Genomic DNA, 25,926 nt, shown 5'->3' with positions numbered 1-25,926 from the left:
GGGATTTGAACCAGGGTTGGCCCCTTAACCTCCGTATGACCTCTCAAGCCTCAGCCCTTCCTCTTTCATTTGATCAGTTCATGAAGCATTGTGAAGATGTCACTCACCTGGCCTGGGCACAACTGAAGGAGTTACTTCCCTCAGGCTCTCTGTCACTAGCCCTGGGTGCCACAATCACTAGGCCCCCTCACTGCTGATTACAACAGCCTGGGGCAGGCATGGACCTGCCTGTCCATTCGCCATGACTGAGACAAGAGCAAGGGCCTGAATAAGATCCAGTAACATTTGTCTCTGGGTAAAGAGGCACTGGAAACTCCACCACCCAGATAATTAGGAGGAATTTCCAGCAGCTTGGGTCTGTTTGGGGACCAGAGACAGCAGTGATGGGGTGGGACGCCTGGCTCCAGGCTCAGGGATGCAGATGATGCTGGTAATTGACCCACAAAGCATTTTCTCAGCCCCCTTGTGCTTTTTCTCTGGCTCTCAAGCAAGATTGTGCGTGTGTTTGTATGTGTGTGTGTGTGTGTGGTGTTTTGTTGTTGTTTATGTGCTTGATTTTCCGAGCTACCCCTCTGAGCTCAGGGATCATTCCTGGCAGGGCATGGTGAACATATGGGTTGCCAGGGACCAAATTTCGGTTGGCTGTGAGCAAGACGAGTGCCCTACCTATTTCTAAGCTCTCCTGTCTCCCTGTCTTCCAGCCTTCCTCCTGCCCTGACTGACAATACCATGCCTCAGTGCTCAGGAGCCAGACTTGGGACACCCCCATGGAGCCAGCTGTAGCCAGAGGCTCCCTTCTCTCTGTGGTCCATCCCTGGAACCCTCTGTCCAAGTCTCCCTGCCCCCACCCCTTCAGGCCCACAATCTGGGAGGGAGTCTCTCAGACAGTACTTACAAAGAAGAGCAGGTTGAAGAGGAAGAGGAAGTACTTGGTGACTTTCATGCAGGCCGAGCCCATCCTGCTGGTCCCTGGGGGTGGTGTAGAGGAATATACAGGTGAGCTCAGGACTGCTGGGGAAAGGGGCCCTCTGGTCCCAACTCACCCCAGCCTGCTGTCCTCACCCTGCCAGACAGCTGCAGACATGAGTCCTGCTCTGCAGCACCCTGAGGCCCAGATTTCAGGCACCAGCCCCACTTCACACAGCCCAGCACACCACTGGGATCTGGATTCTCAGAACAAAACTGCAGGAACCACCCACACACTCTAGAAGTTTCCTAGATGGTCCCTGGTGGAGGCCAGGAGGCTAGGTCATCCATGAAGAGCTATAGAGAGAGACGCCAAGATGAGCTCTTGTTTTTTTTCCACTGCCAAGAAGAGTCCCTCTGTGGTCAGAGGTGGGGGGTAGGAGTGTCTCAAAAAGGGGGTCCTTCTGGACAGTACAGTGGGGAGGGCATTTGCTTTAACAAGCTGACCAGGGTTCGATCCCTGGCATCCCCAAGGACCACCAGGAGTGATTCCTAAGTACTGAGTGTGGCCTCAAAACAACAACAAAAACGTAGTAATGCTACCTTCCTAGGACAAAGTGGGATGATGGAGTCCTCCAGGCCCCTGACATACAGTGAAAACACCCTCTAACCAGCACCCCAGAGACAAAGTTCAGCCCATCCATGACCTCACTTCCGGTTTGTGCATGAGTGAGTGAATGCACGTGCACTGTGGTCTCAAGCTACAGGACTCAGCTGTGGGGAATTTTGCAATCTGCCCCTCCCCACCAATCCCATCTCAGTGCACAAAGGTAAAGGGCCATATTCTGGAATACTTCATAGACATTTGGGAGGTAGAATCACCCAGAAATTTTTGGTATAAGAATCCTTTTGTAAATCAACCTCTGAACTTCCATGACACTATGGAGTCCATTCAGGTCTTTCCAGATCCCCTATGGGGCCCCAGGTTCCCAGTCAGAGATGTCCCATGAGGCGTTAAGCAACATGCCAGAATTGGAAATATAAGAGCTTTCCATTTGTCAGTCACCCCAATGGCATGAGAGTTTGGGAGCCCCCTACACACTGCTGAGACCCTCCTGGTGGGGGACAGGGTATCCTGGCTCCCTCACCCCTCCTGGTGCCAAACCACCCAGGAATGACAATGGGAAGCCTTAGGCCGGTGGAGCCCTGGGGCGGCAGCAGGACAGCTGGGGCCAGGACAGCTGGCCAGAGACAGCTGCATGGACAAGGAGCATACAGGACTGGGGGTGGGGAAACAGGCTGTGGGCCCAGTTCCCAGTGCTCCATGGAGGGGGTGGGGGGGGAGCAGAGAGAACCAAGGGCCCCAGGCACGACTTCACCCCGTTCCCCTCCTCCCTGTTGGGTTCAAGGCAGGCGAAGGCCTGACCCTATGGAGTTCCCTCCTCTCTTCTCCACTGGGCATAACCGTCTCCTAGCACTCTGGCCACGCAGGAGCTCCAACTCTACTGGGTATTGGGGAGCTTTGCTACTTCTGGAAGCTGAGCTGTACAAGGGAAAGGGATGCTCTGTGAGGTAGTAAGCTCCTTGTCATGAGAGGCATGGAAACAAAGGAGGGACAGTGAGTATGCAGGACCTAAGGCCCAAGCCTGGGGCTGGGAATGTGGAACATACTCTGTGACTAAAAGTGGAGGAGTATAGAGCAGTGCTGTGTCAGGAAATCCAAGGATCTGAGACAACCTCCACACCATCTGGGCCTGCCCTGAAGGCCTGCTGAGCCATGTTCCAGAGAAAGTGAGGGTGTGCTTGTCTGTCCATCTTCCTTCCCCTGTACCAGACAGACAGACCACAGCCCTAAGGAAGCCTGTGTGAAAGGAGGCAGCCAGAGAGGGAAGGGTGGGAATCCTGCTAGAATCAAGTGACCTTTTTTTTTTTTTTCTTTTTTGGAGTCATGCCAGGCAGTGCTCTAGGAAGCATGAGGTGGCAGGGATGGAACATGCATGCAAAGAATGTTCTGTTCCTGGGTGACTGTTCTTCCTCCCCTGGGCCTGCTGGGACAGCCCCTATTTTCACAGAACTTCCCTACCACACTCTATTCAGCATTCCTGGTCTCACAGAGCCAGGGGGTTGGTGGGTTGCTGGCACTTGCGAAATTGGAGAAGTGTGGAAACGGGGTTTTGGCGACTGTCGGGGACAGGCTTTGCCCACGTTTCTTTCTAGAAGGTCCAAGAAAGGGATTTCTACACTTTCTGCCCCTGTGTCCTGGGCTCAGCTGGGATGCCTGCAGCCTTGTAAGTTGGGGCCATTCAACAAAAGAGCACTTTTTAGATAATAGTAAATCCTGAGCCTGCTGAAGATGGGAACCACCATGAAGGATTTCAGATCTCTATTAGTCTTCACAATGAACAGAAAGGCGAGGAGGGTGCACCTGAGATCAGGGATAGGAAGTGAATGACCTCTGTCACATACCCTGTCAGCACTGCTGGCTACCCAAGCCCCAAGATCTCTCTCTCCAAGATGGCAATCTGCCTTTCAGGGATTGTTAAGTCTTTGTGAAAAGATGCAGAATGGAGAGCAAGAGGGCTGGTGTCCTAGTTGGTGGCCACTTAGGCAGTTAGTATTGTTCTCAGGAGCTCTGGTTTCACAGGTTAAGAAGATGGAGAGCAGGTTAAGGAGACAGTAAATACGCTCTCAGGAGCTCTGGTTTCTCAGGAGATGAAGGCTGCGGGCTGGTATCCTCAACATACACACACCTAGTGTCCACTTTGCTGATCTCTTGAATGTTCACACTGATTGCACCTCGAATTAATTCCACACTCTCAGAGCGGGAGATGACTAGCCTCCTGATGCAGTACCTGGGCACGGACATTGGCTATTCCATCCTCTCCAAGAGGCAGGTAGATGGGTTCAGATATGCAAAGAGGTGTTGGGGGAATAGGTGCACTATGACTGGCAGATGACTAAACCAATCAAAGCAGGTGTTGAGAAGCTGCGAAATGGACCAATCGGAGCAAGGTGCTGGGATAGGCCAATCAGAGCAAGAGGAGAGGAAACTGAGCGACTGGCATTTGTGCTGGGCCAATCAGAGTGGGAAAAAACGGTGCTTAGACACTGCATGTGGGCTGGGCAGTTCCAGGCAACCTTGTCCCAGAACTAGGGGAAGGGCACTTTCCTTCCTGCAGACGCTTCCACTCAATGCAAACCAGGAGCTGAGCAACATTATCTGTGCCACACACAGACAGGGAACACACCCAGGTCACCTGCTGTGTCATCAACAAAGAGAACCCATAACTACAACCTCCCTCCAGCCCCAGGGGTCCCAGAAGCATGGACTCAAAGGGCCTGGGAAGCATGTGACCTCAGAGGGGTCTGAGAGAGGTGTAAGCAAACGTGGCCAGGGTCACTCAGCCAGGACCTGTGAAATCCACCCCACTGTCTATCTCTCCTAAGGCCACATGCTAAAAAACAAAACAAAACAAAACAAAAAAACTTACATTTGCAGTTCACTGGGGAAAAGTTTAAAAGGGAAATATTTTGTAACACATGAAATTTCCACTTCAGTGCTCATGATGAATTTGCTCCATGAACATAGCCACTGGCTTAGGTCTTGTCTGTGGCTCTTTTCCAGAACCACACAGTGGCCCAGCTGTCAGCAAAGACCCAGCGCTTGCATAGCTCCAGCCCTTTAAGCCACCTCTCAGGCTCCTGCCTGTGTTTATCTGGGAAAACGCTTGCCAGCCCCTGGTGCAGGGAGGGAATCCAATGGTCAGATTCACAACAAGGGGACTAGGAAATGGCTCACAGGGCTGAGTGCAAACTTTGCAGGCTGGGATACCTGAGTTTTATCCCCAGCACCACCTGGTCCCCTTCATTATTGAGCACATATTTGGGAGAAGCCTTTGAACACTGCCAAGTACAGCCCCAAAAGGAAAAAACAAATGGAAAAGAGGTAGCAGGATTGCTCCCCACTAAGGCTTTTGGAACAGATGCTGCAGGGCCTGGGTATAGGCTCAAATTCTGGTTGGCCAATGTCCACCATAGGAAGGAAAGAGACTTGGCTTTCCTCACCACAAAGTGGGGCTCCCTCCCGAATCCACTACTATAAAGAAATAGCAAAACTGGCACCCCAGCACAGCTGCCAGCTGCAGTGAGGATCCTTATAATCAGGGCCCTAATTCTCAGGAGGTGGGAGGAGTGAGGGGTGAGCTCTTCACCTGCAGATGAAAGGGAGTTGCATCTCCCGAGCTTCTGCTTTATTAAACGCTTTCCATAAGTGCAGAAGGGTTTGCCATGCTAATAGCCACAGAGCAAGGAAGAGAGAAAGCAAATACAGAATCCTGAGTGCAGTGGGAAACTATAGATGCTACTTTGCAGCAGATAAATGGACCCTTTCTCAACAGCTACCCTGTAAATAGACCCAACAGTTGCACTGGATACTAAATCCGTTTGTACAATGAAATCACAATAGTGTGATTTTACTAACTCCTATTCCTTCTTGAGCTGTGACTTCATATCACAACCTCTAGGAAATGACTGTAGCAGCAGGCAGGCCACTACTATCCCTGCCACCCCCCACTCCATCATATTGTTGACCAGGAAACTCCTCCCTGACCCCCCTCCCTGCCCTGAAGCAGTCCCCAGAATAGGCTCTGGCTTTCTACTGACAGTGCCTGAATAGAGCTCTGTCACCTTCTAGCTGTGTGACCTTGGAGAAGTGAGTTGGTCTCTCTCAACCTCATCTTACTCATGGGTGAATGCCAATAGAAGTATTCAGCTAAGGTAGAAATACCTGGATGTGACAGACTGTCAGTACGTGGATGTTACTATCAGAACTCATGAAACTGGACAAAGGGCTTGTCTGCCTCACATAGTGGGCTGTGATGTCTTGAGGGAATACTTTCCTTTATGAAAGTCAGCTGGTCTCCCAGAAAATGCTGTGAATGGATGATTGGATAGATAGAGGGGTGAGTAGAGGGGGAGAGAAAAGGAGGGATGAGTAAGAAGACAGGCAGAGAGAAAGATGGAGGGACAGGTGGATAAAGGAATGAGTAGATGGATGGGTGTACTGACAGATGAATGGATGAAGGATGGGAGTATGAATGGGTGGGTGGGTAGAGAGATGGCTGCATGGGTACATGGAGGGATGGGTGGAGGACAGATGAAGTGCCAGGTAGATGAGAGTCAGATATCAGATAGAAAGAACAGGTGACAAAAGATGGGGGTAGATAATATATATAAAGATAGATGGAGGGATGGAATGATAGATGGGTAAAGGAATGAATAGATGGAGTGTTAGATTACACTCTGCTTTTATTCAAAACAAAGGTGTTCCCCAACTTTCTCATTCTTTTCACCACACCCGTTGACTTGTAAAAGTCCAACTAAGTAGGTACTTTTGTTTCTCACTAGACTGTCCCCCTCCTGGCTGAACTGGTAAAATAAAGAGAGGTGTCATTTGCTGGACTGGAGAAACCATGAGTTAAGAAGCCACCTGATTCCATGGTTCTCTCCCCTATGCCTGGCTTGGTTTATTATTTTTTTTTTTTTTTTTTTTTTTTTTGGTTTTTGGGCCACACCCTGTGACGCTCAGGGGTTACTCCTGGCTATGTGCTCAGAAGTTGCTCCTAGCTTCTTGGGGGACCATATGGGACGCCGGGGGATCGAACCGCGGTCCGTCCTAGGCTAGCGCAGGCAGGCAAGGCAGGCACCTTACCTCCAGCGCCACCGCCCGGCCCCGCTTGGTTTATTATTAATTCGTGCAATGACCCTGCTTCAGACCAGCTCACCCAGGGTTGAAAATATGGTGCATGGATTTTTTTTTTACAATGGAGGGCCATGTGGATGAGGGGAAGATGGAGGATACATGGATGCATGAATGGATGGGAAGTGGGAGGGATGGCTGGATAGAAGGATGGTGATAGGGATGAAGGGGTAAATGAATGGGTGGGTAGAAATATGAATTAATGGATGGATGGATTGATAGAATATTAGGTGGACAAGGGATAGAGAGATGACAGATTGAGAAGAGAGGGAAAGATGGATGGATGGATGGATGGATGGATGGATGGATGGATGGATGGATGGATGATGGGTGGAATTAAGTGCCAGGCAGGTAAGGGATAGATGAATGACAGATGGAGGGGTATATGGTGGTGGTGGTAGGACAGAAGGATGGTGATAAAGGATGGATAGAAAAATGACTGTGTGAGATATGATATCTATCTTTAAAAGAACCCCTCTGTGGGCCCCAAGAGCTGTACCTAGGGGTTAGGATGCTGGGTCTGGCCATCACCTAAGGTCCATGCAGAGCCTCCAGTTGTGGAGCACACAGAGGTAGTGGGAAACCTCCAAACACAAAGGGACCACCTGCTGCTCCAGGACACACATCTAGCTATCTTTTCCAAGAGGGGGGAATCTCACCTGTCTGATGCTTTGAGTTACAGCAGTGCTTCCCTGTGTAGTTCAGGACTCAGTTCTGGAGGATGAGCTGCTGAAAAAAAAAAAAAAAAGGTGTGTTTCTGTTACCTGGGGTATCGGGGTGCAGGTCCACTCCCCAGGACTTGAGGATCACAAGGCTGCTAAAACAAGTGAGTCACCCAGAGCTGAGTCTGGGCCCCAAAATTCTTTCCACTGAGCCACCCACAGCACCACAGGGACACAACTCAAAAACTACAACAAAGGCTCTCAGAGTTCAGGTGGGGGAAGACTCAGGCATTCCATTAGAGGGAACTGCTTGGATCCACAAATGACTTAGCACAAACACCTTAAGTGGCTCCTTCTGCCTCCACCCCACACTCATAGGCCCAGTGCCCCTCCTACAATGCTCTCTGGGTCCCATCTCACCTCCAAGTGCTTCCCTAGGGCCTTCCCAGCACCTCAGAAGCTCCTAAACCATCCACCCAGTATCGGGGTATACAACACATCCCCCTTAGCCATCTGCCCTGCAGGGGCATGTCTTTGAAACTAGCAAGTCAGATCCCATCACTCTCCACACATTTGCTACAAAAGCAGACTCTTTTGTGGATGGTGAAGTCCTACCCAGTTTGCCCTGGTAGGCTTCAGCGCCAATCAAGGGATGCTACTGATGCATCAGCCTATTCAGGGCTGGTGCAGACAGGTGTGGGAAGGGGAGAGTCAGGTTGCTGAGTTGTATGAATCTAAAGCTCCACAGGATCTTAGCACATAGGCCTCCCTGGTCATTCACCCCAGAGTAATATGGGCCTAGTAGAAACCAACCTTTGACTTTTGAGATCATTACAAGTTTCAGCAGGGTGGTGGAAGCAGGTGCCTACTTCAGAGCAAGGTCAAAACTGTGCTCCAAGACACGGGCCCCATTATTCGGTCAGAGCCCCCATCTCTCCCTGTGGCTCCCAGCCTGCTTATTTACCTGCACATGGAGGCCCTAGCACTGGGTGGTGTTCGGGGCTAGCCTAATGCCCATCACCAGCCCTGCTCCTGAGAATTCAGCAGAGACATTTCCTTCTCATTGAGCCCTCACCAACACACCTGACAGGCTGAGAGGTGGCCAGGCTGGTGTTCTGGAGGGCCCATCCATGCACAGGGGTGCCTATGACACCTCCACTCCCCACCCCAAGATATCAACTCTGACCCTCCTCCATGCCATACACCTCTGGGCAAGGTCTCAGCATTCCCACTTATAAAATTGTCTTAATCATGGGGTTTGGGGCTGCTTAATGGGAGTTGGGGATCTGCAGGTGTCAAGTTAGCCCTGGAGGATACCCACACGCACCACAAGCTGTTCATTTCCTCATCAACAGTCTGAGGGAACCCCTAGGGGAGTAGATTCAGGCTCCAGGGGTGTCTGGGGCCTGGAGGTCTCTAGGACTGTGCAAGAGCAACTGCACAAGTGTGAAGAGGTATGGAACTCTGTGGGTGGAACTCTGTCTCTCTGTCTCTCAGCACCCCCCAGGCCCCGAAGTTGAGCCAGTCTGACCAGTGGGACAGCTGATCCCATGGGAGCCAAAGTGGGTCTCTAGGACTGTGCAAGAGCAACTGCACAAGTGTGAAGAGGTATGGAACTCTGTGGGTGGAACTCTGTCTCTCTGTCTCTCAGCACCCCCCAGGCCCCGAAGTTGAGCCAGTCTGACCAGTGGGACAGCTGATCCCATGGGAGCCAAAGTGGGGGCTGGAGCTGGGCCACCACCGGCACCTCAGCTGGGCTGGACTTTGTCCTAATTGTCCCGCAAGAGGATGGCCGTTGTTTGTGCGCAGGTGTGATAGGGCAAGTTTCCTCAAACCTGGACGGCCCCCAGTGGCCACCTCCTGAGCGTCTCTACTGCCTTGATACTCGCAGACTTGTAGTTGGAAAATTAATTTCAGATCTAGGGATCCAGTGAGAGAGTGAAGCAGGCTGGGCCTTTGCCTGGCAAGTGGCAAGCCCAAATTTAATCCCAGCCAAGCATGTGGTCCCCTGAACCCCATCAGGAGTAATCCTTGAGCACAGAGCCCAAAGCAGAGGAATAAGTCCTACCCTCAATAATAAATAGAAAGCAGTGAGGTGATGGAGAATGAAGGGGGGGGTCTACAGTTTCCCCCAATATCTCCACTCAGGACTTCCCCAACCTCTCTCAGACCTGTTCCTCATCTCAACATGGGGGTCCTGGAAGGACCTTCCTAGTCAGAGAATTGAGATGAAAGGTATGGGGAATTTGGGGGGTCACTGTCTACTGTTCCCTACTCAGGGCAGTAAGTGCCTCCCCTACCCCCCTCCATTAGCCCTGCTGGGACAGCCTAGCTCGAAGCTACCCAGTCCCCCAAGAAGCACAAGGAGCCCCTGGCTTTCTGTTGGTCTCAGCTCCACTCACAATCCCACAAAGCAGTTTTTCAAGTCTTTCCCTTTATCTACCACCAGGAGATGAACTGTTCTTTGGTATTTGGGAAAGCTGGGGGAAGAGGGTCCCCAGAGGAACTCAGGCAAGCAGCCACCCTTGGCTAGATGGTGGCAGGGGAGCGAGGGCATTTCCTTCCTTCTCCATCTTTATCACCTCTGCAACTCCTTTCCACAGTTTCCTTCTAACTAAAAGACTGAGATTCAGTTTCAGTCACTTGCCTGAGACACAGGGAAGGTAGTCAGTCAAGCCATGACTCAAATTCAGTCCTTACTCCTTCCGCCCCACGAAGCCCAAGTGGATGAGAGAGATGGAGGAGCCCCCTTCTCACTTTGTGCTGTCTGCCTGGTCCCCCATCCACAGTACCTTGGGGCCCCAACTCTCCACGGTCTCCTCCCTGCCAAGAAGGAAAGATGGACCCAGCAAACTATGGCTGCCTGCCTGAGTAATGCACCTGGGATGGAGCCCTGGAGAAGGTAAGACTCTGTCCCAGGCCTTCAGCACACAGGAGAGGCCAATGCAAGAGAGAACCCCTTGACCACCCAGTCCAGCCTCACTGAGTCAAAGACTCTGACCCAGGCCACTGGCAGTGCCCATTGTAAAAGCTCAGGACTTAAAGGCAGGGTGATGGGGTGAGGGATACCCAGTGGACCAGACATTGTAGGCCTTCTGTCCTCTCCCTGCTGCAATGCCTGGGCCCTCACTAGATAAATCTGGAGCTGTGTTCAGAAGATGAATGAATGAATGAATGAATGAATGAAACCAACCAGGCACTTGGAGTGGGTGCTGAGGGTCAAGACAGGAAATGACCAACACCCAAACCCTACAGGGCATGACAGACCCTGGAAGACTTCCCGACAATAGAGGGGGTGCTAATTCTCTGGAGGGCAGTGTGGCTTTTCACCCATTTTACAGCTGAAAAATACTGAGGCATTGCTACGGATGGGGAGGTGGATCCTGATAGCCTGGGACCAGTCATCAAGGATTCCTGCCTTCATGGGGCTTGTTAGTACCCAATGAACCCCACAGAACACATCCGGATACCATGGCACCTTGGGGACCAGCTTGTATCCCATGGGTCGTCGAGCCCCTGTGTCACAAGTGGTTAACCTTGGGGCAAGTCAGTGTTGGGTGTGGGCCATTTGCGGGTGATAGGGAGAAGAGGGTATGCTATCAGGGACCCCACCTGGCAGCGGGTTAGGCATGTTCCTCCCTCCCTGAGCACTGGGATCAGAAAGGGAAAGGGTGCCTTCTCCTCCAAGCAGCCTTCGAAGAACAGCTTCCTGGGTGAGCCCTTGGAAAACATTGCCTGGCAACCAGATTATCTCTAGGGGGTAAAGAGACGAACCCTGTCACGACCCCTAGTCCCATTTTATGAGTTTCAGTACTCTCATTGTAAAGTGGTTCCTATTTCCTATCCACAAAACCTCAGTGGGCTCCTAATTCCTGACCACAGGTCTCCGTGGCTTAAAACCTTCCGAGGGCTCAACCATATTTTAGTTTTAGAGGTATTTGAGAGAGAAAAACAAAGAGGAAGAAAGAGAGAAAGAAAGGGACAGAAGAGAGAGAGAGAGAGAGAGAGAGAGAGAGAGAGAGAGAGAGAGAGAGAGAGAGACAAAGACAGAATTAAAGGGACAAATAAATGGAGAGACAAATAGCCTAGAGCAGCGAGTGAGGGCAGTAAACTAGACAAACAAGCACATGCTCATCTCTGTTACTCATGAATCTCTGGGTAAAACCACAGGAGAGAAGGGAGCTGAGGGGTGTGTGTTGTGGAGGGGTTTTTCCTAATTCAGACCTAGTCAGAAAGCAGGCCTTAGGGCCTTTCCCTCACCTCTCCCTATCCTGGCTCACCCCTTCACTGTATTCTCATCCTCTTAATCTGAGACTATCTCTCTTGGTCCCTCACATATGAGATCTAAAAAACCAAGACAGCTTCACCCTGCATAGGTCAAGGACTCCAGGCAGCCCTCTCTGTAGGCATGGCTGCCAGGGAGAAGGTAGTTCCAGAGAGCTCCTATCCAGTCCAGCACCCCCTCAGGTCTGCCTGGTCTGTTGAAGACTCACTCTTTGCACCCCCAATACTCGCTCTGGCTTTAGTCGTGTGCAAAGGGGTACACAGAGAGAGTCCCATGAGGTAGGACTGAGGCATGAAAAGGAGTCAAAATAAGGGCAGAGCTGCATGAAGGATACCCCGTCCCAGACTCAGGCCCCTTTGTTCTCATGGAAGCCCCCCACATGACCAGGCATGATTCCCCTGGAGCCAACTTAACTCCTCCTGGGCTACCATCCAGCTTGCCCTCCCCCCTTCCAGTCAAGAGCCCAGAGGCCCCCTTATAGGCCCGTTATCTTTAATAACACCCCATCAATATCAGCCCTTTCTTCCCCTCTTTTCCCTCTCCTGTCCTCCCCAAGGGTGCCTGGTCTGGACTCACACCCCACACAAATTCCTTCGCAGAGTGTATGTGTGGGTTACACTCAAGACCCCAGGCAGGGAGTGAGGACTGGCGTTCAGCCAACAGGAGCCTGCAGGCCCCAAACAGCCCCTAGGAATGCCCCGACCTGACCGCTCAGGGAGGGCCAGGGGGAGAACACTCTGGCTGCTCACTACTCCCCCCAGAAACCCCAGCTTCCCTCTCTAGCAGTGGGGTAGTCCCCAAACCTGCCCTGATCATGGGGGGGGGGACATCCAGCTTCTGCCTATTGGTCTGACCCTCAGAACTCTATTCTCACCTCATAACCCACTTCCCACTTCCCTTCCCATGAGGGTGCTTTTGAAAAACCGGGGCCGAAGCGGTGCAGTGGTAGGCTTTTGCCTTGTATGCACTAACTTAGAACAGACCACGGCTCTATCCTCTGGTGTCCCATATGGTCCCCAAAGCCAGGAGCGCATAGCCAGGAATAACCCCTGAGTGTCACACGGTGTGGTCCAAAAAAACCAAAAAAGCAAACAAACAAACAAAAAAAACCTTGAAGGTTTGGGGTGTGTGGTGTGGGAATGGTCTCAGATGCAGCTTTGGCAAGAGCCTTCTCCTCTCAGGAGAAAAAGAAAAGGAAAAAAAGAAATTAAGGAGAGAACTTTGGTGCCTCCCAGGGAGATTTGGCTGTAAGAGTGCTCAGCAAGGGTGAAGGGGTGAGACTGGGCACTGAAAGGGCTTTGCAGGGCATGGGGATGAAGTTGGGCAGCAAAGGAGCTCTGCAGAGGTGAAGCTTGGTAGGAAAGTACTCTGTAGGACTGGAGAGGGCACAGTGGGCTGAGCATAACCACTACAATGCAGGAGACTCAAGCTTGATCCCCAACACTGCGTGGTCCCCTAAACACCAACCCAGGACGAGATCCCAAACACCACCTGGTGTGTCCACGTGTTCTGACACTGGCAGAAGAAAGGGAAGCATAATGGTTGCTGGCTCCATGGAATACTTCCAGGCCCGGAACAGACAGATAAAAAGGGAAAGGGAGGAGAGGATGCCAGAATACATGTGGATACACATGTAGAGGACTCCATGCATGCACACACATACCTCCACACAGGAATGTACACGTAACTCTGATGCCCACACCCCACACGCAGCAGGTGTTCACACCCACATACTTGTGAGAACACACACACATATTTGTGACATGTCGGCCCCAGGGCCTGCAAAGGAACTCAGAGCCACAGCATCCAGGGTTAGGGAGGCAGGCAGGTGCAGGCCTGGGCTGTGAGAGAGGTTAGGAGCTCAGGGACCTGCTTTCCAGGTGAACCAGTACACCAGGCCCAGAGCCAGGAGCCTCTCTCTCTGGCTGTTTGCTTGGCTGCAGGAAAGCAGATATTCAGTGAACAGGATATGGAAATGGGCACAGAAAGCTGCTGCAGTGTGTTCTTGGGGGTGAGGGTGTCCAAGGGACCTGGATTCCCAGCTCTTCTTTCCCAGTGCTATGGCAAGACATAACATGCCCCAAACCTTGCCACAATAAAAAAGCTGAGGCTCAGCCAAGGCCACAGCCTGGGCACAGCCGATTCCATCTACCCCTTTGCCCGTCACCCCCCCATTATCAGGCCAGGGTACTACAAGGCAGAGTTGATAGAGCTCAGTCTTGGAGCAAAGCCAGGTTGACTCTGTGCACCGTGGGGCAGGACACTTTCAGCATGCTGTGCCCCAGAGCCAGGAATCACACCCTGCAAGCTTTTTCCCTCTAGCCCCCCACAAGTCACCAGAGAGATGACTTTAACTTTCTCCCACCAAACAAGGGAGCAGGCAACGGTGACAAGAAAGGGCAGATCATTGGGCAATGGGTTACCAGTATGTCCCAGCATGTCATTGAGTGTCCCAGCAACCTGGGTTTTTGTCTCATCCCAGGAGTGAGATCACCCAGCCACTGGTCAGAACTTAAGCCAGGTGACGACAATGTGCCTTGGCCCACAGAGCTGGCTCCTGCTTCCCTCCCCACCCCTCCTCTGGAAGAGGGTGCTGGGGCAAGGTCTAGAGAATGAGGAAGAAATGTAGAGCCAGGAGCAGCTCTGGGTACTCGGGCATATCCCTGCTCCTCAGGTTTCCCACCTAGTGCCTAATTAGAAAATTTCATCCTGCACATTTGGAAGTGTGAGGGAAAGGACCAGGGGTGTCGGAAGATAGTTTGGACCCCTATCTGTCCCCACCTCTCAATCAGCCTAATTTGAAACACTGGTCCTCAGGTCTCCCTTCCCCAACTCCCCCAGGCTGAGGATAGTAAGGAGAACTTGAGAGCCAACTTCTTTGCTTAGGAGATTGCTGTGGCTGTGTGTGTGTGTGTGTGTGTGTGTGTGTGTGTTGGGGAGTAATAGTACATAGTAGGATTCATCTCCAGCACCCCATATGGTCCCCACCCTTCCCCCACTTCCCCATCTCAACCATACCGAGCCCTCCACGAATGATCCCTGAGTGCAGAGCCAGGAATAAGGCCTAAGCACTGCTGGGTACAGCCCTAAAATACTTCTTTTTTAAATAAAAATGACTGATGAAAAATGGGGAGGGGGGCTCAGCCACCCCTGTCCACATTCACCCATACCATAGGATCTCAGGCACCTGGGCGCTTTCACCATCATCTGTAAAATGGGCCAATAATAACACCTTCCCGTCTCTATCCCAGGGCACCGGAAGGCAGGCAGGATTGAACGTGAGAAACTGAGCACCCCAAGAGTCATAAAGCTGAAGGTATCATTATAAAAACTGAGGGTTCACACACCCCAAGGGGAGTGATTACCCAAAGACACAGGGCCAGGGAATAGCAAAGCAGTATTTGGACAAGGCCTCCTCCTCCTCCTCATGGCTGGGCTAGGGCCCTTCCTCTGCCAGAGCCCCCAACTCTAAGATCTCCTCACCCCTACCTCCAGGACCCCCTATTCTTCCAGACCAGGAAGTCCAGTTTTGGGGTTTGGACTTAAAACTTCAGCTCTATCCCTTTGCCCCCAGAGCTTTGGCTCAGGGACCTTTATTTCCATCTCTATATGGTGGAGGCTGCTGAGGACCCCTCTTGGGGGGCTGGTGAGAGGGTTCTGGAAGAGAAGACTGTTAGGGGCTCTCAGAAAAGAGCCTGGGCCTGGTGGAGCCTCAGCCCTGCAGACTCCCTCTTCTCCCTCTGTTGGCCTCCCCAGTAGCATTTCCTGCTCCAAAGAAAATCTGCCCAGAACAATAACTGGGAACATAAACTAGCTGGAGAACACGAGACCTTGGAGGAAGATCATGTTACCAAATAACACCAGGGACCAGTGGGGGTTCAGAATAGACCTACACTCAGAGCAGTGGGGAGACTTATTCAGGGTCCATGAGGCAGGTGGGGCATTGGGGGCCGGGGCTTCTGTGTCTATATGGGGAAGCCCCGAACTGAAGCTCCAGAAGGCAGAAAAAAACTGGGAGGGGTGACAAGCCAGGCATCCTCCTGCTGGCTTTGGATCTCTGTGGACACATTCGGTCACTTGCCAGAAATCAGTTTTCCTTTCTGTAAAATGGAAGCAGAAACAACTTCCTCTGGCACTTAGAGGCATATAGGGGTAAGGGGTGTGAGTGGGATGAGGGCTGTGCAAGCCACATGCAGCCTCTGTTTACCAGAGCCCAGTCCTGAAGGTCCTCAGCACCAGTAGCAGAAAGGCCACTTCTGACTGTTCTGGCCTATTCCACCATGCTCCCCCATGGCTCCCCCATGGCTCCCCCATGGTGAGTCTTGCACCAACAAAGGCAGCGGCTTCTGGGTGCAGGTGGGCAAAGCACATTCACCCCGGACCAGCAGAATCAGAAATCTGGAGTATACCAACAGACCACCCTGCCCATTCCCATCTCCTATTGCAGAGAAACTTCCCCCCACAGGGCCCATCCCCCACTCATCCCTGGACTTTTGGAAGCCTGCCTGGAGGAAGAAGGTTGGATGGAGGCAGGTCATTAAATAGTAAAGGAACCATCATTACTTAATGCAGCAGTCTCCAGGAGAGAGGCAGAGCCAGACACGATTCAAGGGGAGCTGCTGCCCAAGCCTCTTCATGTCTCTATATACATACACACACATGTATACATATGCACTCACTCCTGGGCACACACAAGACTCAAAGACACAGGTATACACATGCCTAGAGACAGGTACATGCCTCTCATTTGCACACATATATAGAAATGCATGCAAGCATGGGCGCAAATAAACACCCACAGAAGATATACAGACACGTGCAACCTTTCAATCGGATCCTCGCTCAAGGGTTGGAAAGCCGTTGCTAGGAACGGAACTGGGAGTGGAAAAACATCCGAGTTGAGCAAAAAACACAGCTTTGGACAATGTGGTCAGTGCTGCAATGTGGATACTCATAAAAAATTCAAAAGAGCCTTAAACGGGCGCCAGCAGGGGGACGTGTAACTGGGGCACAGCCAGTCCATGGGGCGCGATACTGTGGAGCTGGGAACCGGTGGAAGGATATTGGATATCATGGAAAAACCTCACTTGGCTCCGTTTACCTGAAAGCTGCCACACAGGAAGTGGTTCGTACAGTTCTTCTGTGTGTGTGAGGGTATGTGCGTGTGTGTGTGTGTGTGTGTGTGTGTGTGTGTGTGTGTGTGTGTGTGTGTACGCAGTAAATTTGTTCCTAGTATTCACCTCAACGGTTACTTCCACTTTTACACCAGCTCTATGTCGACCACATGTTTCTACAGAAACTATTTCTTCCCCTGTTACCTTTGTTGTGTAAGTGCCCATTGGGTTCAGTTGGAGATGGGAGTGTTTGTTTGGAAACATGGCCAGAAACAATCTCTTTCCCACACAGCATCTCTGGTTTATCAAGCTCTTGTTGAAGACACGGTCCCCTCAGGGAGTGCCCACTCTCTATGTGCTCCCAAAGAGCACCATTAGGGCTCGTAAATGGAGTGTAAGCTGAGGGGGAGGGTGAGTTTGCCTGAATTTGATGCCATGTTCTTTAAAGTTAGGTGCCCAGAGCTGACGGTACTGAGCTCTCTGAGCCTTGAGGGATACAAGCAAAGGCGAGATGGTGTTCGGGGGCCTTGGCTGGGAGAAAGCTGGCTTTATGATCAACACAGCTGCTTCCAAGATAAAGATTCTTAAAACCCAAACAGACACACCCCACCCCCAACTCTGCTGGTGACTAAAGAACTAAAAGTCCTCCAGACCAGACTGAAGCTGGGCTGTCAGTCTGATCAAGGATTAATTCTACAGTTAGTAAAGACTGTCTCAGGGGCTGGAGAGATAGCATGGAGGTAAGGCATTTGCCTTGCATGCAGAAGATCAATGGTTTGAAACCTGGCATCCCATATGGTCCCCCAAGCCTACCAGGAGTGAGTGATTTCAGAGCATAGAGCCAGGAGTGACCCCTGAGCGCTGCCGGGTGTGACCCAAAGACCAAACAATTAAAGACCATCTCACCTCCCCAAGAGATTTACCCCACCCCCACCCCAGTTCCTTTTCTCCAGATCAGAGGCCTGAGCTTTCGGAGCAGATGATTCCTTACCATTTCCCCACAGAAGATGCAGGAAAAACCCCTGTTCCCCTCAGCTGGCATCCATACAGGCCCGTTAAGGGCATCCATGCAACCCATCCACATTATACCCCAGGAACCTCATGAGTAGGAAGCAGGTTATCACTTTTGTGCCCCACATCACCCCCAGGGACACCAAGGCTTTGGGATGTTGAGAAACTTGCCCCAAGGCAAGCAGATATTAGGAGGAAGGGCTGAGAAACTGAGAACCCTATCTGTCAGCACAACTCCAGGTGTCCCCCTACTTGCATCTTGCTCCCCTAAGGGCTTCTGATAGGCATCAGGCTCCTTGTGCCCAGAGTGGAGCCCAAAGTGGAAAGTGAGTGTAGTAGGAAGGGATCCGATGGTCTTTGGAAAGATGCAAAAATCTTACTGCCTGCCTCCCTGCCCACTCACTCCTCCACAGGGTATTTGGAAAATTCAGGCAGTGACGGGCTTGACTGTGGCTAACAATGACCCCAGATCGAGCCACCCACTCTTTTGCCTCAAAACCTCCACCAACTCTTCCACATCCGGTTTCTGTTTCCTCTATAAATAAGGGCATGTCGTCAGGCCCCCTTACATCAACATTCTAAATATTCCATCCCCATAGACAAGAGTGGAAGAGCGATTTTCCAAGTAGCAGAATGCAGTAGTTGTAGTAGAATGACTCATTATTATTCTTAATAACTATGACATATTAGTATTTACTGAGTGCTCACAGTCAAAGTGCCCCATGTACGTACAGGCATGAAGGGGAACATATTTCCTTCTCTCTTCTCATTTCCCTGTTGACAACACCCCCAACACTCCCCCAATCTCCATGACTGCATCTTAAGTCAGTCACAAATGGACCCCTCCAGTGGCTCTCTGTCATGTTATAGTGTGTGTCCTCAGCAGAGAGAGGGTGTCCACTGTGCATAGGGATCAGGAATTGTTCTGTCTCTGGGCTGCTCCTTGTAGCTACTACCTGCCCTAGAAGAATGCTGGCCCTTGGGCAGAGGGTTAGTAAGCTCTCGTGGGTGCCTAAGTAAAGCCACATTCTCTGTCCAACCTTCTCTCACTAACAAGAATTTGTTGAAAGTCCCAAATTTGCTTGTGGTTTTCACTTGGTTCCAAATTCCAAAGGTTCCTCTAAAATATCAATATGGAGCTGGAGAGCTAACACAACAGGTAGAACATTTGCATTGCACACAGCTGAGCCCAATTTGATCCCCAAGTACCACAGGAATGATCTCTCATCACAGAAATAGGAGTCAGCTCTGAACATGGCTAGGGGTAGCCCAACTCTGCAGTCAGAATGTTGTTAATCTTCCCTGATCATCTCAGATTCCCTCTCTCACATGTCCTATAATAGTATCCTGTTTTGTTTTGTTTTGTTTGTTTGTTTTTGGGCCACACCCGGAGGTACTCAGGGGTTACTCCTAGCTTTGTGCTCAGAAATTGCTCCTGGCAGGTTCTAGGGACCATATGAGATGCCGGGAATCAGGCCGGAGAGATAGCATGGAGGTAAGGCGTTTGCCTTTCATGCAGAAGGTCATCAGTTTGAATCCCGGTGTCCCATATGGTCCCCTGTGCCTGCCAGGAGTAATTTCTGAGCATGGAGCCAGGAGTATCCCCTGAGCACTGCCGGGTGTGACCCAAAAACCACACACACACACACACACACACACACACACACACACACACACACACACACACACACAAAGGAAAAGAAAAGAGATGCCGGGAATATCGAACCCAGGTTTGTCCCGGGTTGGCCGAGTGCAAAGCAAACGCCCTACCGCTGTGCTATAGCTCCAGCCCTATACTATCCTATTTTCAACATGAGGAAATCAAATCATTTGAAGTGACGGCTGTTGACATGTATCCTAACCCTCAGGCTGTTCTCAGGGAGTGTCCCCCACAGTGTTCACTGACACACTGTCCCTTCCACATGGGGCTTTTTTTCCCTAGGAAAGCCCCGAGCGGCTTGTGATAGGTATCAGGCTCCAAGAAAGTGAGTGTGGTAGGAAGGAGTCGAACAGGTCTTTGGGTCCCAGGAAGAGCCAAGCAGAGCCAAAACAAGATCGCAATCTTCTTCATAACCTGCTCCCATCACTATTAGCTCCTCTCATTAGCTCCATAAAGTCTGGCTCAAAGTGTTCAGCCAATCCCATCCAGGGTTAAGTCAAGCCTGGGACCCATTAGAAGGACAGCAGGGAAAGAAGTCAGAATGGAGGGCAGGGGTTTCCCAGAGAGTCGCACCAGTTTTCTCCAGGAATGATTTGGGATGGGCTCTTTTGAGGGCCCCTTGAGTCCCCTAACTTCCCAGACCAGCTCTTCGGGGTCTGAATGCCTTGTGAAACTAATTGCTGACTCAAAGTGTCATTTCTGGCTGAGTCAGGGGTCACCGAGGGCCTCAGAGAAACCTCACCCGCCAGGGGCAGAAGGAAGTCTGGCAAGCCAAGTTCTCTGGACACAGCAAGACTGGGTCAAGAACTTTCCTGCACCCTGGCCTGGGTTCCAGGAACCAGAGGGCCTGGCAGGGGAAGCCAGACCCTGCTCAGAAGCTGTGCCAAAGACCTGCTCCTCAGTGTCCTGCAGACCCCTCCTTCCTGTCCCTCAAGAATCATTCCTTCTGGGCCCGGAGAGATAGCACAGTGGCATTTGCCTTGCAAGCAGCCGATCCAGGACCAAAGGTGGTTGGTTCGAATCCCGGTGTCCCATATGGTCCCCTGTGCCTGCCAGGAGCTATTTCTGAGCAGACAGCCAGGAGTAACCCCTGAGCGCTGCTGGGTGTGGCCCAAAAACCAAAAAATAAAATAAAATAAAATAAAACAAAACAAAACAAACAAACAAACAAAAACAAAAAAAAATCATTCCTTCTGCATTCAACCAGTATTTCCTGAGTGACGGCTGTCTGGTGAGCCTTTGCCAGAAGGTGGAGATGGAGAGGGCAGCTGGGTCGGGTCACGGAAATGCCAACCACCAAGTAGAGGAGATTATGGGCAGACATGCACAGAGGGGCAAGGGGAAGGAATGGGTGGAGGGCTGAGGGAAGCTTGTCAGCCACCTTCACACCACATCCCTCTAGAAGCTCAGAGATTCATCATCCCTCTGAAACGACCCATACATGGCACATACAGTGATCCTTATAGCACAAAGTACAGGTCCAGAAATGGAGGCCAATGAGCAGAAAGGTCTGGGAAGAGTCCATTGCAGAGGCCACCATTCACCACCTTGCTGGGACGTCTCCTGGGGCAGGATCCAGAGGTTCTGTTGGAAATTTGGTGCCAGCTCCACTGCCCATGGGGCTTTCCTCTCCTACCTTGCAAATAACCAACCCTGGAGCATCCCCAGAAAGCCCCATAAAAAGGGACCAGGCCAGGTACCCACCTAGTCGGAAGTGAGGAAAGATGCAATGCAGATGTGCTGAGACACCAGAGCCAGTTCTTGGAACCCGCTGCCTCTCCTCTGTGACCTAACTATGTGGGTACAGAGTGAATCAGCTGCTAGAGGAAAATCAGGGGGCAGGGGAACCCCAGGGGTGAGTCAGGGACGACCACACTCCACTCCCCTATCTCCTCAAGACTACCACTGGGGCCTGCTCTCAAAGCAGGGGCTGCTGCTGCCTACTTTGGCTGAGGCAGCCCTGGCATAGGGCAAAATGGAATTACCCCCATGGCATGGCCCATTATTTCCTCTGGGTTTCCCCAGGGGCTCCTCAATCTCTGAATGAAGGGTGGCAAGCTGGTAGTCTGGGCAAGGGCAATTGAGAGTTGGCTGTCTCCCCCACAACCCTTCCAACCAAAGAAAGGGTCAAGTTCTTTTCCCTTCCTGCCGCTCCCAAAATCCATTCACTATTCACTACCACTCTGGGCTAAACCCTCTGCTCCTCTCAGCTTCCCCTGTGGTGGAGGAAATGGCTGGAGTGGTCTGGAACTAGGTGTCAAGGTCAAGCCCAACCCAGGATGACCACTGGCCTGAAAGCTTCATCTCCCAAGGAAGACTCTGAACTTGGATCTTCTAAGCTGGGGTTAGGGTGAAGCAGGGGGTCTCCAGAAGTGTGTGTCCGGGTTTTGGGATAGGCTATGACTCAAAAGTCAGACCTCCAGTGCCAGGAACAATAGTATAATGGAGAGGGCACTTGCCATGCACACGGATGAACTCTGGCATCCCATTGGGTTTCTTGAGCATCACCAGAAATGATTCCTGAGTACAAAGCCATATGTAACCCCTGAGCATTGCTGGTTGAGGTCCAACCCCACTCCTTAAAACATATTTTTAAAAATAGAATGAAAAATAAGGATTTAGAGATAGTACAATGGGTAGGGTGCTTGTCTTTGCACATGAGGTTGACCTACATTTGATCCTGGAGTCCCATATGGTTCCTCCAAGCACCACCAGGACAGATTCCTGAGCTCAGAGCCAAGAGTAATCCCTGAGCACTGCCAGATGTTACCAAAATCAAAAATAAAAGAGAAAGTTCTGAAGTGCCCAGGGATTGTTGATCTCCCCACCCATCCATCCATGTCCAGGAAATGCAGGGTGGATGTGTCATTCACCCCCACACTTCCTGGGGGAGGCTAGGGAGGAAGCACCCAGCATCTCTTCCCCACCTCCCTATACCCTAAACCACTGCCTCCTTCCCATTCCTCTATCATCTCTGTTTCCTGGCAAGTCCTGGGACCTCCCCCACTGACCTTGGGGGGGGGTCACCCCCTTCACAGTGATGAATACTCTGTAGCACTCATCATCATGAGTCCCAGACATGCAGCAGGGTCTAGGCTGGGTGGAGGCATAGAAAGCTATGCAGGGTTCCCCTTGGCACATTTGCTTCTTGTCCTGCTTGCCCAGGCTCTCTTCCTACCCCTTTGCTAGGGCCCTGCCTTGTCTCCCAGCTGTAGGTACCCCACAGCACCCTCTCAGGCCCTTCTTCCCTCTTCTGGGGAACTGCTCCATGGACAATTGGACAACTGGAATCCCCAGACCAGCATATCCGAATCCCAGCTTCTTTTAGTCCTGCTCTCAAACCTGCCATGACTTCCCAACTTCTGTACCTCAAGCACAAACATTAGAGCTTGGCACCCATGGCATCCCTGACCCCAGCCTGTGCGGCTCCTCCAGCCAGCCCACATGTCTCTGCAGAATCTCCAGAACCCTCTGAGCTGGCCTGCGCCTGCGCATTTTCCTCTATCCCAATGTCATCTCATCACTGGTTGCTGAAACTGGGATCCTCCGGGCCTTCCCCCAAACTCTACACCTCCTCCAAGAAACTAGTCCTTGCATCACATCTTTCCCGGCAGTCATGGTGATCCTGCCTAAGGCAGTCAGTACTGCAGGCAACTGAGTGTGTGTGTGTGTGTGTGTGTGTGTGTGTGTGTGTGTGTGTGTGTGTGTGTATGAGGTGGTATAGCAGTTATCATGTGGGGAGTGGAAAAGGCTTTCCACAAGCAGTTTAGTGAGCACGGTCAGAAATGAATCTCTCCCCATGGAAACCACCAACTACCCTGCACTGCACTCTGCATGAAATCACATGCACACGCACTGCACAAACGCACAAACACACACACATGCACACACTCTGAACTTATGCCTCTCAAATGCTTAAAGAAAGAGTGCTTGGGGCCGGGCGGTGGCGCAAGAGGTAAGATGACTGCCTTGCTTGCGCTAGCCTTGGACGGAACACGGTTCGATCCCCCGGCGTCCCATATGGTCCCCCAAGCCAGGAGCAACTTCTGAGCGCATAGCCAGGAGTAACCCCTGAGCGTCACCGGGTGTGGCCCAAAAACCAAAAAAAAAAAAAAGAAAGAATGCTTAAAGATCCAAGTCCAATGAGGATTTGGGAGGCCAGGCAGAAAGTCCTGCTTAGGCCTCACCAATTCAGGAAACCCCCATCTCCCTGTCCCAGTTTCTCAAACAGGGTCTCACTTCTAAGCACACACATACACTTTCTCTTTCTTTTCTCACTCTCTCTCCCCCTCTCTAGTCAACACAACCTGTGATCAGACCAGACCTTGTTGCACTGTCCTTTTTACAGCTGATTCCTAAGTAGATGCCTGATCCCAGGGGCAGCTGCAGGTACCAGCCAGCAGGCAGCACTGTCAGTCTCCCTGGACACTCAGTCCTGCCTGAGCAGGTGTAAACTGGTATCCTCATGGCCCTGCACCACTGTCCCAGCCCAACGCATGGCTAGAACTGAACGGGCAGCATAGGCCTGCAAAGACACCTCCAGCCTGACCCAGAGCCTTGCAACTTGCCATCAGCCACAAAAAATGTAGGCAGAGACTGCAGGCTGGAGGGCATGTCTAGTGTATAGGGGTCCTGAGCACCATCCACAGCTCCACACATCCCCCAGAGGATTCCCTGGGTGTGGCTCAGGTGACCTATGGCCAAGTAGCACCAGGTGACCGGGATTCTGTCACTGGGAATGACCCTGAACATTGTTTAGCAGCTCCACCCCCACTCCCAATTCCCCAAATAAAAGATGAGGGAAGAGCCCAGATCTAGAATCAACTATGTCTCCCCTAACTATCTAATTTCTAGCAGGTACTCAGTAACTATTATCAGTGCACATGGGACAATCACCAACCTCCAGCAATCTAAACAAGAATACAGCCACTCTGGGTCCAGCTGTGTGCTCCCCCACTCCTGAGTAGGCAGAAGAATGCTGGAGACAGGGGGAGAGGGGACAGGGCCTGGAGCTCACAGGATCAGGAAGGGCTGTGACCAGATCCCTGGATCCCACCCGCCCCATAATTCACCCCACCCCTTATCCCTTATCAGTGAGTTCATCCCCAAACAGGAAGCCAGTCTTTCCGGGGGAGAGTGACAATCACGTGCAAGACCACATGTACAATATTCTCTGCAATTGTCCAGGTGACCCCGGAGTACCCAGGTTCCATTTTACAGAAGCAGTAACCACCTGGAGGGAAGGTGGGATCGAAGTCCTGTTGGGTGCCAAGGTCCAAGCTTTTGATCACGGAACTGGGTTCCCCAGCTCCCCATGGCCAGGGCCCAAGAGCACCAACTTCCACTGGGGCGGAATACCTCCAATTCAAAGAACTAACTCGACTAAGCTGCAGTTAAATCTCCTGGGATTCTAGGAGTTGCAGAACTTGCCAGAGTCTTTCCCTGTTGCCCCAGAATCATGCACCTGGAAGAGTCCTAAGGACTAGGGAGAAGAGAATATGATAACCCCCTCACTGCTCATATATCCTGAAGTCATACAAAGGTTTCAGAGGTGGGGAACCCAGATTTGGTTGTCCAGAGCCCTCACACTGCCTTGTGAGTGTTCCAACCCCGTCTGAAGTTTCCCTACGCAGTCCAGGCACTCGAGTTCGCTTTGCCCAGAGGCACTCTGCATTCAGAAAGTGCAATCTAAGCAGGGCGATCTAGATATCTGTGGCTGAGCTGCAGCTGGCTCTCACCTGCCTGTCCTCACCTTCCAGGGTTAAGAATGAAAAAGGGCAGCCGGAACCTGGCACTTTGCAATTGCTTTTGCCTGCCTCCTCCCCTGGAACCCGAATGAATCCCAGTCGGATCAGGAGGTGGGAGTGGGAATAAGGGGGCGGGGTCCGGGTCCAGAGGCACAAACAGCTGGTGCCTGGCACAACCAGACCAACTGGGATAGGACCCAGAAACGTTTGTGCCTTCTCACTCACACAGCTGCCTCCTCCTTGGCCCGGCCGACCTGTCACTTGTTTGGAGAGAAAGTCTTCCAGGCAGGCTCAGGCAGTGGGACACAAAAACTAACTTCGCTGCCGGCCGGCTTCCCCGCCTCCTCTCCAGAGCCCCTTCTCACCTGTTCTGCAGTTTTGCTGGACTGCACCAGTCCGAAGTCCGCCGCTTGCTTGCTCCGACTTAGATAGCGTCCGACTGACTGCGCAGCAATCCTGGGCTCTTTCCCTGCGAACTAGATCGTCTGCCTCCCGGCGGCTGCAGAATGCAAAAGTCTGGGTCAGGCTCCGCCCACTCTCGGAGGCTCCGCCCCTACACGCCCCTGAATATGCTCTGAAGCCACGCCCCCAGAATGTAGCCTGGCCCCGCCCACTTATGGCGTTTCTACTCTAACTTGGCGCGCCCCGCCTCCGGCGGAACTGGAACGGGACCCGCCCCTTCGTGGCGTTGGCCAATCCTGTCGCAAGTTCGCGAGAGGATGGCCCCGCCCCTTGCCCCGCCCCCTTAGGGCTGCCGTGTTTATCAGTCAGTCCGGGCCTCCT

General features: G+C 51.9%; 1 protein-coding gene across 2 annotated transcripts in view; it reads right to left on the bottom strand.

Moving 5' to 3' along the window:
- Positions 1-25,638, bottom strand: part of CD82 (CD82 molecule) — a 42,230-nt gene extending 16,592 nt beyond the window's left edge. Inside the window, exons 1-3 of one of the 2 annotated variants that reach the window (XM_049779887.1) lie at positions 25,509-25,638; positions 7,324-7,393; positions 896-969 (exon numbers count right to left, since the gene is read on the bottom strand). In XM_049779887.1, coding sequence (XP_049635844.1) covers positions 896-958 — 63 coding nt within the window. In that variant the 5' untranslated portion in view covers positions 959-969; positions 7,324-7,393; positions 25,509-25,638. The remainder of the gene's footprint in view (positions 1-895; positions 970-7,323; positions 7,394-25,508) is intronic. The other variant, XM_049779888.1, reaches the window with a different exon arrangement.
- Between the last annotated feature and the right edge of the window lie 288 nt (positions 25,639-25,926).

Source organism: Suncus etruscus, chromosome 9, assembly GCF_024139225.1.
Source record: "Suncus etruscus isolate mSunEtr1 chromosome 9, mSunEtr1.pri.cur, whole genome shotgun sequence".
NCBI lineage: Eukaryota > Metazoa > Chordata > Mammalia > Eulipotyphla > Soricidae > Suncus > Suncus etruscus.
This window is presented reverse-complemented; position numbering and strand designations above follow the sequence as displayed.